The following is a 13,016-nucleotide window of genomic DNA, read 5'->3' as shown; positions in this document are numbered from 1 at the left end:
CCTAAAAAATTGAAGGGCAACTAGGCCCCCTCCCACGCCATTTTCCCCAAAATTGTCTGATCAGAGTAGTGAGATTGCTGTTTTGTTCAGCATAGTTGAAAGGTCTGATAACTATGTCTTTGGAGATAAGATGACCCCCCACAAGCCCTTAGGAAAGGTATTTAAGTTATAAACTTTGCCCATTATTTACATATAGTATTTGTTATTGGGAAGTATGCATACATTTTTGGGGTGGGGTGGGGAGGATGAATTTTTCCTGGGGGGACTTTGCAAAGGGGGAATTTTCAAGGGGGCGAATTTTTCAGGGGGAAATTGGATACTGGGGGTATTTGCCAAAATTCCTGTACGAAATTTTTTTGTATGTCTTGCTTTCTCTTTACTGACTCAATTTTTCACGTAGGGGTGTTAAGGGTAATTGTCCGGGGTAAATTTTCACCAGGATTGAATTTTTCAGAGGATACTTCCGTGGGGAGGGTATTTTTCCGGGGAGGTGGGCCATGTTTCCTGGCGTTATTTAAAAAAATATAGGAAATTAGATAAAAAAACCAGTCTTTTCAACTGAAAGTAAGGAGCAATACTAAAACTTAAAATGAACAGACATTATTACGTATATGAGGGGGTCGCCCCTTATACAGCATCTCTCTCTTTACGATAAATTTAAATTTTTGTCCCAAATATTTAAACATAATTCCTGAAACACAAGGGTCGTTTAATTAGAACAATAAGTAACTTTTTTTTTAAAGTGCCGAAAAACTTTAGCGTGAAGATCGAGATATTGAGAAGGGGGCAACCCCCCTCATATAAGTAATAATTTCTGTTCTTTTTAAGTTTTAATCTTGCTCCTTGCTTTCAGTTGAAAAAACCTGTTTTTTTTATTTAATCTTATTTTAGTTGTGGTCAAAATTGTCACTGAAACAGGATTATCCAACTTGTTTTAGCGTGTTATTGTTACTGTTAGCTGAGGATTCGTAGGTGGAACACGCGTGTAAAATTAGTCGCCGGTATTTGCCCAAAAACTTATTTTTGACAGTATTTTACGCAATAAACTGAATCCATATGTGAACTTCCGAGTATTTTATTTCGTTTGCCAATAAAACATTATTGTTGTATTAATTTACCAACTTCATTAATTGTCATCTTTCAAGTTGAATCATGCACAATTTGAGACTATTGTTTATCTTCTTGAGTCTCAGTATTTTTTGTGGCATTTTGGTAAAAATATAAATTGGCAGAGATGCAGACATTTTCATCGCGAAAAAAAGTTTATCATGAAAATAATGATTTTTATTCATGAGAAGGAAACATCTAATACACAGGATTTCTTTTAAGATAAAAAAATTGTAAAAACCGAAAACTTAAAATGTTGATTGATCATAATTAAAAAAAAGGAATGGGAAGGAGTATGTAGTTTTTGAAGCATTTCAGAAGAATATCCAACATCCGTGACAGTCAAAACTACTCATTTCAACTGACTGGATTGAAAATTTGCCAAGTGTGATTTTCTGGCAAGTTTTGTTGCTATCTTTTACTACTTAGCTCCACTAAAGGGCCATCGTACTATAACAACTATATACTTAAAAGATAACCGACAATAAGTAACTTATTTGATGTAAAAGCTTGATATAACAAAAACAAAAGCATTTACAAAAAAGTTTGCCATTTTTAACAGGTAAAAGGAGATCGCCTGTAAATCTTTTAAATTTGGATAAATTGTGTAACAAAATTCAAATTCCTTGAATATAGTTACGTGGCTTTGATGGATGTTTTTGCCCCCCCCCTTCTTTTTATTTTAGGATTGATGGTTTTGGTCACGATTAAAATTTTTAATCTTTTTCTAAATAATTTTCGTTGTTTTATTATTATTATTTTATCGCATTCACTATTCTTGCACACTACTCGATTTTTTCTCAATGTCACAATTCTTCCTCACAGTGTTGTCACTTCATTTGCTGGAAGAAGATATCTAATTTCCAAAATTGTCTGACATAGACATAAACGGATGAGTTTAATTTTTATTTCCGGTATGTATCAAGGCCTGGAAATGTCAGAAGACGCTAATTTTAGATTTTCCCCTCATGCACTGCCATATGTTTTCTAGATCTTGTAAATAAACTAAAGATCTTCTGTTATCTTTCTAAAGAAGAAGCCAAGCTTTGACTCTTGTTCTTTCAAAAATATGGAGGCGTAGTAGTTTGGGAATTTTTTTCTGTGAAATCAAATAAGGATTCTATTCGGATCCCTTAGAAATAATATTTAAGGCAAAGTCTGCAAATTTAACAGCAAAGTCTGTCTATGATAAAATGCTATGATTATTAATGTCCAGTTTTTGCTATTGCTATTTTTTATTTGAGTTGCGAACAAGGAATTGGTTTTTGGGAATTATAGTCTAATTGAAATTGTGGATATTGATGAAGTTGCATCATATTATTTTGAACAATTTATTGAACCAGCCAAATTAATGTTAAGCCATTATAGGCTAAATATACAGTCTCATCATAATTTCCTGCTAGACTTTCTTACTTTACTTTCCGCGGGAACCAGACGATGAACTGTCCTGCCCGGCACCAAAGGATCTTGGGATGACTTCCGACGACCACTTGGACCTGTCGGCTGCAGCTTCTCCGGCGATCTTCAGCCAGTATTTGTCCCATCTCCGACCGTATCTCCTGAATCCTCCCCACGGTTCCAGGTCCTCCTTGAATTTTTGCCACAGGTTCTTCTTTCGTCCTCCTGGTTTACGTTTCCAGGAGGGGACTGGTTCGCAGACAAGGACGTCTCGACATATCGTGCCTTCGGGACGGCGCAATGTGTGGCCGAGGAGCTTCAGGCGACGTCTTTTAATGATAAGCGATAGCTCTTCTGATTGTCCACAGCGACTCCTTACTTCACTATTGGAAATCCTGTCCCATCTCTTAATGCGGAGGATGTAACGAAGGCAGCGGTGGTCGAACACATCCAAAGTTCTCGCATCTTCAGTCTTGATCGGCCATGTCTCTCAAGCATACAGTAGTACTGCTTGAACAGTTGCACCATAGATTCTGACTTTTGTTTTGGTTGAGATCTCCCGTCTGGTCCATAATGCTTTTTTCAGACTAGTAAAGACTTTCCAGGCTTTTGCTATGCGGGCAGAGATATCCCTTTCAGCTCCGCCATCTGGTGTTATGATAGAGCCAAGATACTTGAATTCCTCAACGTTTTCTATTGGCTCACCGTCGAGGGTAACTTGGCGAGGAGCAGGTCGGTTGAGAGCCAATACTTTAGTCTTTGCGCCGCTGATGGCCAGTCCGATGCGCTTTGAGACCTCCTGCTAGAGATAATATATTGCCTTTTTGGTAAAATCAATTGCGTCTAAATTGCTGTACCTCTACATTTTTATTGCCAGGTGCAAAAAAATCGTCATACCAAACATTCAAATTAACGATATTTTCATTCTATTTGGTGCCTGGTTAGTGGCGTACGATTGTGCTAATTTTTGCCAAAATTTGTCATAAGCAGGAGAAGTATGAGAACTTTGTAGGCACTAATAATAGTGGTAGTCTTGTGCGAAGCTGTAGCTATTGGTTTAGTGCTTTTGGCAGCATAGTTTTATGAAGGATTTTAGGCTGGGATTATTACCGTGATATTCTTTTTTCCAGTTTATGGGGGTTTTCACCAAAATTAGCACAGGTTGCGCTGAATTTGAATGAGAATAAAGAATTGAAATTCGAATTAGAAATTGTCTCATTTTTTTCTTCGTATCATTCCATAAGTAATAGTTTCGAAGCATCTTGTTTGGTTCAAACAGGCAAAGCTAGTGCAAGGAAAAAAAAGAAAAAGGATATATCATGAAAAAAGCCAGAAATGTATCAAACGAATGGATTTTTATTTCGATAAGTTGTTTTTCAATGACGGCAATCCTAATGTTAATCGTTAATCATTCCCATGTGTAACACGGTATCACAAACAGTGACGATTATTCTAAAGTGCCTACTTGATAAAATTTATCTCCTCGATAGAGGAAACAGTAAATTATAGTAATGTTTGTCAATTGATTCAATTGATACATATTGGTTTTACATACAAGCTTAACAGGTCCATTTATCGTGAAGCCCTTTTCCCCCTCAATTTTACCACGTACTGAGCTAGACGATGATTGCCAATTACCATCACTTTCGACAAATCAAAATCTACGTGTTCCTTCATGAGCTGAGCTGATTCGCCAAAAATTAAGATGTCTAATTATTAACTTTTAGCAAAGCACACATTAGCAATTGAAATTTTAGCACAAATTACTATAGATAAGTTGTCTTCGCCCCTTCTATGTCTTTTATTGTTTATGCTAAAGCTCACCTTGCGAGTATAACTTGTATCTGTATTATGCTGGAACTTCAGCCTACAGAGTAAAGGGATTAGGGAGGAGAGTGGCAGTTCCCCTCATAAACAGGATAAGCACTGTTTATGTTGAGTTGTTGCTTCGTTCTTCCCTTTTATTTGAATGCTTGTTTTTTTATTTAATTTGACACTTTAACGGATAATGCAATAAGAATATGATTCATAGGAACGAAGTAAAAAAATAAATAAAAAAACACGTTTAAAAAGAATACTCATTTGCAAAATGGACTAAAAGTAGGAAACAATTTTTTTCTCGAAAATGCTTGAATATAAGTGAAAATGAAGGGTGCAAAACGGATTGGAATTTACGTAAGATATACATTAATTTTGTCTTAAGTTATAAATGAATCAATTAAAAAAATTGGTTATTTAGGACTACGAGTTAAATAGATAAAGTTATGTGAAAAATTATTATAAAGAGGTTTTATTACCATGTAATAAAACATACCCTCTGAATTATACAGAGGTTTTGACCATGTATAACTTTACGATAGACAACTCTTTTGTTTAAGGAATTCTTACGTCCCTACATCTATGTTTGTGTTTACACCCCTGTCTATTGAGGGCTGTTTAAGAGCATAATCACTAATTCAGTTCAGATGCGAGTGTAGCTGGGATTCCATTTCGAAGGGAATCGAGATTTAGTCGCTATGGCAGCATTATAAATGTCCCTACGCTTTATACGCATTAATTTGCACTTCTCCCTGGTGTCAACGATGTATACAATTAGCTATGCATTAAGGCATTTTCCTTAGTTGACTCATCCTCTCTTAAAATGGACTAGACCTCCTTCGCAATAGCATATTTGATAGCCTGCTCAAAGGCTTCTAAAATAGGGAGCTAGGACAGGTATCTATCCCCCTTCCCCGACCACTGAGGGAGTAAAACGTCGCTGAAGAGGGTAAAATCAGAAATATACAGTGCAAAATTTTCTTAGTATTTGGAAAGTAAGGGGTATGGAAAAGTCTTAAGAAATTGCTTAATCAATTTTTACAAAAGAATAAACCTGGAACGATTCGCCCGAGAGTAAAGCTGAGGTCGAAAAAAAATTGTTTTTCGTCGGCTCTTAATTTTTCTTTTTGTAATTACATTTTACTATTCTATAGAACCTGAATGAAAGTTGCAATATCTAAATCAGTCTCAATTGGGAGTTTTTTTTCAACCAACTGTTTCTTTGGAATCGTATTCTCTAAACATCAGTATTTATGGACTGTGGGTTACTTGTTACTAGGTTGCAGCTGCTGCTGTAACCATGAGGGACGACTCTAAAACTTTGTACAAAGATTATCAATGATGGCAATTTTAATGGCATAATTTTTTGGTTTCCTAACCTACTCCCCACCAGAAATGGCCACAAATAGTGCAATTCTTGGTTACGTATTCTACTCTACTCCAGCGCTATGAACATGAATTTATAAAAACCACACAAATGTAAAATAATTTTTTGGAATGACTCCTTAACAATCTATTTTAGGATTTTTCAGTAACCTGGCAGGCTTAGCAAAAAAAAAGAGAAAATAAAAGTGCAACGCAAGCACAAATATGACTTTCCTTTTTTTTTCTTGATGCGAGACTACGAACTTCAAATTGAGGGTTTTCAACAATCGCTTTTTCAATGGTGTGCTTTTTATTTCGATTTGATATCATGTTACAGTAGTTTTAGGCTCTTTCGAAATTCTGAAAAAAATCCCTTCATATTTTCAAATTCCTGTTCTCTTTAATCGGCCCGAAATGTTTGTCACTAAATATCTTCTATAGAAACCGTTTTTTTTTAAATTTCGGCTCCGATGGATTCTTTACTAGGTTGCAGCTACTGCTTTTTATTTTGGGTATAACAGAGTCCTGTTTTAAAATATCATGGAAATTGAGCTTAGATTGAGAATTGGTGTTTATAGTTTATATAGTTTGGAAATTCGCTATTGAGTTTTAATTGAATTTTATAGAATTGACGGAATTATTGGTAGGATATCTGGAACAAGACAAGACACAGAAATCATCAAAGAACATTTCCACAAAATAATATATCCAACCATCAAATAATATATCAAATAATAATATTTGGATTGATCGTTCAGAAAGTCTTCTTATTAAAAGGAATTGATAACATTATTTGCAATAAAATTAAAAGAAAATATTTCTACCTGTAGATTTTTCTCGACGTTTGAATCCAAGCCATATCAGTTCGTGTTGATCACTAACAGTTTGACGAGCGAATTCCGCAATAAAGCGATTTTCTTTGTGATTCTCAATAGTTACCAGTGTAGAATTTAGTCTCTTGCAGCAGTTATTCCCTTTCTTCCAATGCTTTGGCCTTTCATCGTACCGTTTGTAACACGAACACATGGTATTGTCCGTACAAAAAATTGACCAGCCTGGTTTACAGCAATATACAGGATGCCGCTTACATTTTATGCTTGTTGTTAAGAAACGGCTATACTCTAGTACCTTCTTCAATCTTGGAATTGGGGTTTCTAATTGACCTTCAATTTCTGAACAAGCGTCAAGGGCATCTTCTACACATGTTATTGTACAGTTTATTGTTCTTACACAATAGTGAACCTTTGTCAGTCTGTCCAAGCTCAAACTCCAGCCTGCTGGACATGATTGTGCCTTAAATGATGAAGGTATACCAGTTGGTGGTCTTTGAGTCTCAGGTTCAGGCCTTATTTCCGTTTGTATTGGTCTTCCAGCTTCTGCTGGGGTTCTATATATGTATTTTGAAGTCGTAGCTGGTATATTTGCTTGGCCAGTTTGGAAAATGGATGGTCTTGGACTTATAGTTGCAGGGACTGGTCCACGAATAGGTGGAAAATCGTCGATTTCGATTGCTGATGGAGGACTTTGGTCTCCTCTTTCTATTGTTGGAAACTGGAGAGGAGCAGGAGGATACTGTGTAGTCGGTGTCTCAGTTGTTGTATCAGTTGATGCCTGAGTTGTCGTTGTTGTGGGTCTTAGAGTGAAACTAGCTATCGTAGCTGCTTCACTTTGCTCAAGTATATTTCCATCTGGCTTCTGGTATCTAGAAATAATAATAAATCACTAGAGTTGTAGCTTTCCTAATCATAAGTATGTCATATTGATGGAACTTAATACTTAGCATTTCTTAAATTGAAGAGATTTTTAAAATATGAACTGTATGATATAGTAATAATGAATGAAATCTGGGAATATACCCTTCTGTTAAGTTAAATTTGAGTCTGTTTAAAAAAACAAAACAAAAATGGAAGAAAAATAGTGGAGTGGGTTACATATTCGATTAGTGTTATATTTTTCTTATTGATCTATAGCTACCTTAGAATAACCAATTTCTCCGGGTATACACCACTTGAGAGTTGCTAGATCGTTTTGATATATTCTCGCTACTTTAAAGGTGAAAATTAAGTTGTCAACTGATTAATAGGTATCATTTGATAGGTGGCCGGCGTTTACCCCCCGGCGAATACCCCCCCCCCCCGGAAAATACCCCCCCCCCCATAAAATACCCCCGCGGAAAATACCCCCCACACACTGAAATTAACCCCCCCCCCCCGGGGAAAAATAAGGCTTTCTAAATTTGAGAATTTTATTTGAGTTTTATTTTTTTTTAATTTCCGTAGGAGAAAGGAACTTTTTGCATTTGTGTGTTGTGCACCACTTACTCAAGTTTACGCTTTGAAAAATTCGATAATACACGGTTTTTTTCGTTAGTTTCTTTGTTACTTTAGAAATAAATTTGCGCTATAGATTTGCACATTAGAGGGGGGGGGCATAGCGGGTTTGCATGTAAAATGTGTTTGGTACAATTATTCTGCATATTAAATAGATAGATAAATAAGTGTATTTTAAAGCCAAATATACGGCCATAAACACAGTAAAAAAGCATAAATTAATATAGTGAATGGGGGGGGGGGGGTTTAAACGCCCGGAAAATGCCCCCCCCCCTCCCCACGAAAAATACCCTCCCCCCATGTAAAGTAACCCCCGTGGAAAATACCCCTCCTTGGAAAACACCCTCGCGGAAAATACCCTCCCCTTTGTGGAAAATAAGGTTTCTAAATTTGAAACTTTTATTTTAGTTTTTTTTAGTTTCGTTGGAAAGTGCTAAGGAACGGGAAAAAGGGGAATTTACACACCAGAAGTATATTAAAAAAGTAGAAAAAAAAAACAAACACAAATCCATTTGTGTTGAAAAGACTTCCATATGAGCTTTTGCAATTTTTGGCAGTAGCGGGTGCTAAATTAAAAAAAAAATTGAAGAAAAACAAAATTAAGAAAACAATCATCGAAATTAAGACCCATATATAGCACCAAAATAAGCAAATATGACACCAAAAATTTTAAGAAGGTTTGGCTATCCTTTGAAAGGATAGTTGGCTTTGGGAACCAGCATATTCTAAATTGTTCAAGTTTTTACGGACAAAAGCGTTGTCAAATTCTACGTGTCTGTTTTTCTTATCTTCCAAGTGTAAAACTACCACAAATCACCATTAACAAATAAATGAAACCCAAAACTAACAGAAATTACAATAGATAGCCTAGTCAAGCTCAAAACGAGCGAAAAGTAAAAGGAGTATGGCTGACAACACCCATGTCTTCTTCAGACCAGAAAATAATTTGCACTTTACTTAAAAAAATTAAAATAAAATAACCGTGTATTGTCAGTTTGATATACATATTCTGATATATATTTCCTATAGTCTTAATACTTCTTTATTTGTTGAAGTCAAAAAAGTGAAAACATTTAAACTGTATTTTGTTTTCAGTGAGTACAAATTACTTTCTCGTCTTGAGGAGGTGTGGGGGCTGTCAGCCCTACTGATGCTAATTGTTGCTATTTTGAGTTTGAATAGACTATGTATTGTCATTTCTGTTCGTTTTGGGTTTAATTCATTTGTTTATGGTGATTTGTGGTAGTTTTGTGCCTGAAAATAATTTTAACTTATTTCTACTCATTTTTGGCTTAACGAGGCCATGGGCACCGGCAAGGGGGGGAGGACAGGGGGCCATGGTCCCCACCAGGAAATTTGGAACTATGTAGTAACTGTTTGATCGCTGATCAAAGTTTATGTTATTTATGCCTTTCATTTATTCTATTTTACTGTGTTCATGGCCGTATATGCAGAATAATTGTACCAAACACATTTTGCATGCAGACCCGCTATGCTTACCCCCCCCCCTAATATGCAAATCTATAGCGTAAATTTATTTCTAAAGTAATGAAGAAACTAAAAAAAACGGTATGTTCTCGAATTTTATACAGCGTAAACTAGAGTGACCGGCGCATAATACACAAGTACCAAAATTCCTTCCCCCTACGGAAATTAAAAAAATTAATTCTCAAATTTGGAAAGCCTTATTTTCCACGGGGGGTATATTCCGTGGGAGTTATTTTCCTGGGGGGGGGGGTATTCGCCGAGGGGGTATTCGCCTAGAACCCATTTGATAACCGTGAATTAAAAAAAAAAAGTTTAAAAAAACGAAGTTAGAGTGACATTGAAACTTCAAATGAACAGAAATTATTCCATGTATGAAGAGGGATGTTCCCCCCTCAATCTCATTCTCTTTACATTAAAGTTTCATTACGCTTTAGAAAACTTTCTACCCCAATTCAACAGCCTTTGTGTTTGAGCAATCGTTCTTAATGAATTGAGACAAAATGTAAAACTGCAGTGCAAAGAGCGGGAGGTTGAGGAGGGACATCCTCCCTCATACACGGAATGATTTCTGCTCGTTTTATAGGATCATCTTTCCACGGTATTAAGGCGAGTTCTCCGAACAGATGTTTTTCATAGCTGTGTTCTTCAAGTACGCCGGTAGAGGGGCCCGGGAAAACAAGAAGACATTATATCGTGTATATAAATGGGAAAGTGAGGAATATTCTCATTTATATATCGGTGAAAACAAAGCTCCTGGCAGCACTTGAGGGTAAATTTCCTGGCTGGGCTCATGATGCCTTTCCACCTCTTCACCTTTTGTCCCGGAAAGCATGTGATTGCAATTTTTTATGCTTCACAGAAGATGATTGTCTGCAATAAGGGGGTGCTGTCAAACCGCAGGACCCATGTTACAGTAGCTGTTAAAAAATAATTCCTGCAATCAAAGTGGTTTGGAGATTAATTTCGCCCCCCCCCTAAAAAAATCCCTTTATACTGATCTGAAGGCTCACGGAGAGTTTGGAATTTGTGTATAAAAACGAACTTTGAGGCTTCAAGCAAAATTCCCCACTTACACTAAGATCCACCGATCCTCCCCTATAATGGCTGATGTACAATTACAGCCCCCTTCACATAATTTCATCAATGCTCAAATGAGTCAACTTAGTTAAATGGACCTTTAAATAAATATCTGTTCTATATTAACTGTTTGTTTGTATTGTCTGTGTACATCTTTAGGTGCGAAGTTGGTGCCGTGATGGAACTGGAAAGCTCAATGTACAGTTTTTCGGTAAATTTAAATCTAATGGCTATCTAAGAAATTCAACTCGATGAATTTTGGCACCTTTTGACCGAAATCGTCGTTGTGAACCACAGAATGGCGAAAAACGCTGTAGCACAATCTTTTCGCTACGGTACCTAAAAATGGATCTTGAACCTTCAATATCCTTTCTAATATATTTTCTCGTGTATTCTAGGACTAGTGGACTGACACGATAATCCAAGAAAAAAAAGAACAAAAAAATAAACACGTATCCGTGATCATTGTTCACAGTAAAAGAAAATTAAAAAATTTCACTTTTTGTAGATAGGGACTTGAAACCTCTGCCATAGGGTTTTCTGATATTCTGAATTAGCGTTTTAATTTCCATCAAGATAATTCGCCCTTTTAAGAAAATCAGGCAAATATTCACAGGCTCGTCATTTTTGGCGGGTAACCTCAAACTTATTCAGTTTTATATATTTGAAATCTCCATAAAAAGCTGATTCTTTTGATGTTTAATGTTGTCATCAAAACTTCTTCCGGTTACTATTAGCACGAGTTGCTCCTTCCTTGGAGTTCGTTACCGCAAACTGTCCGATTAATAAAAGTTCTCTAAGAAATTTTGTTTAAAAGAAAAGAAAAGGCTGATGTTAATACCCTTACGGACAGAATAAAATAACATAATAAGTCAAACTTCAAACTAACAGAAATGGCTTTGAATGAACAAATGAAACCTAAACGGGCAGAATAAGTTAAAATGAATAATCAGGTTGAATTTAAAGCAAATAGGAATTATGACATATACTAACACTTACTACAACTACTACTGCCAACAACTCGCTGCAGCACGAATTCGCCCGAGGCTAACACAGCTGCTCACGGTCCTCCTCCATCCCAATCTATTCAAAGCCTCTTCTTTACCCCCCCTCCTTAGAAGTTCCAATTTTCTTTAAATCCATTCTTATGACCTCTTGCCAATATATTCGAGGAGAACCTGCTTTTTGTTGGGCCCTAGATATATGGCCGAAAAGGACGATCTTTGGCCATCTTTCATACTCAGAACGTGTCCTGGCCATCCTTCATACGCAAAACGTGCCCTAGCCATCTCAGCCTTTCTATTATTATAGCCCTAGAAAGTAGGATAGATCCACATTTTACGTACAGCTTAGTGTTTGAAATACAGTCAGTCAAAACTATCCTCTGACTATTCCTCTGGAAAACATCTAACAAATTCTCCCTTGTCTTCCGAAGTGCCCGCTTTTCCGAAACATATTTACCACTGTCATTGCTGTAGCTTTCAATATTCTAATCTTAGTTCGTAGAATTATCTTCCTATTCTTCCAATCTTTTTTCAACCGTGAAAAAAACCCAGGGCCAACACCCAGGGCTATTCCACTTTTAACATCTTCACTGAATCCACCATCTTTGCTAATAATACTACCGAGGTAAGCAAAGCCATCCACTTGATTGATTTTCGTTTTGCCCCACATCACCTCTTCCCATAATTTATTCCTAGTCTAAGTGACTTAGTCTTGCACCTTGAACATCAAAACTTCTAAAAAATCATTCATTTTGCAAACATTTTCATCTAGGACACTCGAATCATCTGCATATCCTAAGTCTAGGAGAGCTTTACTTTCTCATTGGATTCCATGCTCTTCCATAGCCTTTGTCGTGTTCCTTAGGACAGAGTCAATCAAAATCATGCATATAAATAGCTTTACTGAAACCAACTTGTGTTTCGAGCCGTTTTTTTTTCAACAAAAAGAAAAGCATAATGCTATTAAAGGGTCACAGATAAGGAATACTACAGATATGAGTGGGGCTATCGCCCCTTAAACCCCCTAAAAGAGAAGTGTCGTGTACGCTTTACTGAAATCATAATACTAATCAAGGTTACAGGAAAGAAAAAAAAATTTCTTAGAACAGTTATACTTGTGGCTTTCAATTCTATTTCACTAATTTGAAAGGGCATTTTTTTTTTTTTTTTTTTTTTTTTTTTTTTTTTTTGTAAAACCTTTCCATTTGATTTTATTTAATTCAAAAGTGCAGAAACTGATGCCCACATAAAACTTTTGAAACGAAGTGGTAATGTTTGAAGCAATCAGTTTAGTTTGTTGGAGCAGCATTTTGAATTGGCAAATCAATAGATGACTCGCCAATCGATTTTATTAAAAAAAAAAAAATTCCGGAAGTTTGAGCCATTTTTGTATCTTTTTAAAGATACACTGCCAGTAGTAAGGCAATGC

The 13,016-nt window shown here is 36.2% G+C and overlaps 2 protein-coding genes across 5 annotated transcripts in view; one reads left to right on the top strand and one right to left on the bottom strand.

Moving 5' to 3' along the window:
• Nucleotides 1–13,016, top strand: part of LOC148955446 (dystrophin, isoforms A/C/F/G/H-like) — a 504,509-nt gene that overhangs the window by 124,371 nt on the left and 367,122 nt on the right. The window lies entirely within an intron of this gene.
• The window catches only part of LOC148955447 (uncharacterized), a 45,414-nt gene that overhangs the window by 1,220 nt on the left and 31,178 nt on the right, over nt 1–13,016 (bottom strand). The window contains exon 3 of the mRNA XM_089102302.1: nt 6,513–7,390. Coding sequence (XP_088958428.1) covers nt 6,513–7,390 — 878 coding nt within the window. The remainder of the gene's footprint in view (nt 1–6,512; nt 7,391–13,016) is intronic.

This window comes from Artemia sp. Qi Xiang Cuo, chromosome 2 (assembly GCF_049724085.1).
Source record: "Artemia sp. Qi Xiang Cuo chromosome 2, ASM4972408v1, whole genome shotgun sequence".
Classification (NCBI taxonomy): Eukaryota; Metazoa; Arthropoda; class Branchiopoda; order Anostraca; family Artemiidae; genus Artemia; species Artemia sp. Qi Xiang Cuo.
This window is presented reverse-complemented; position numbering and strand designations above follow the sequence as displayed.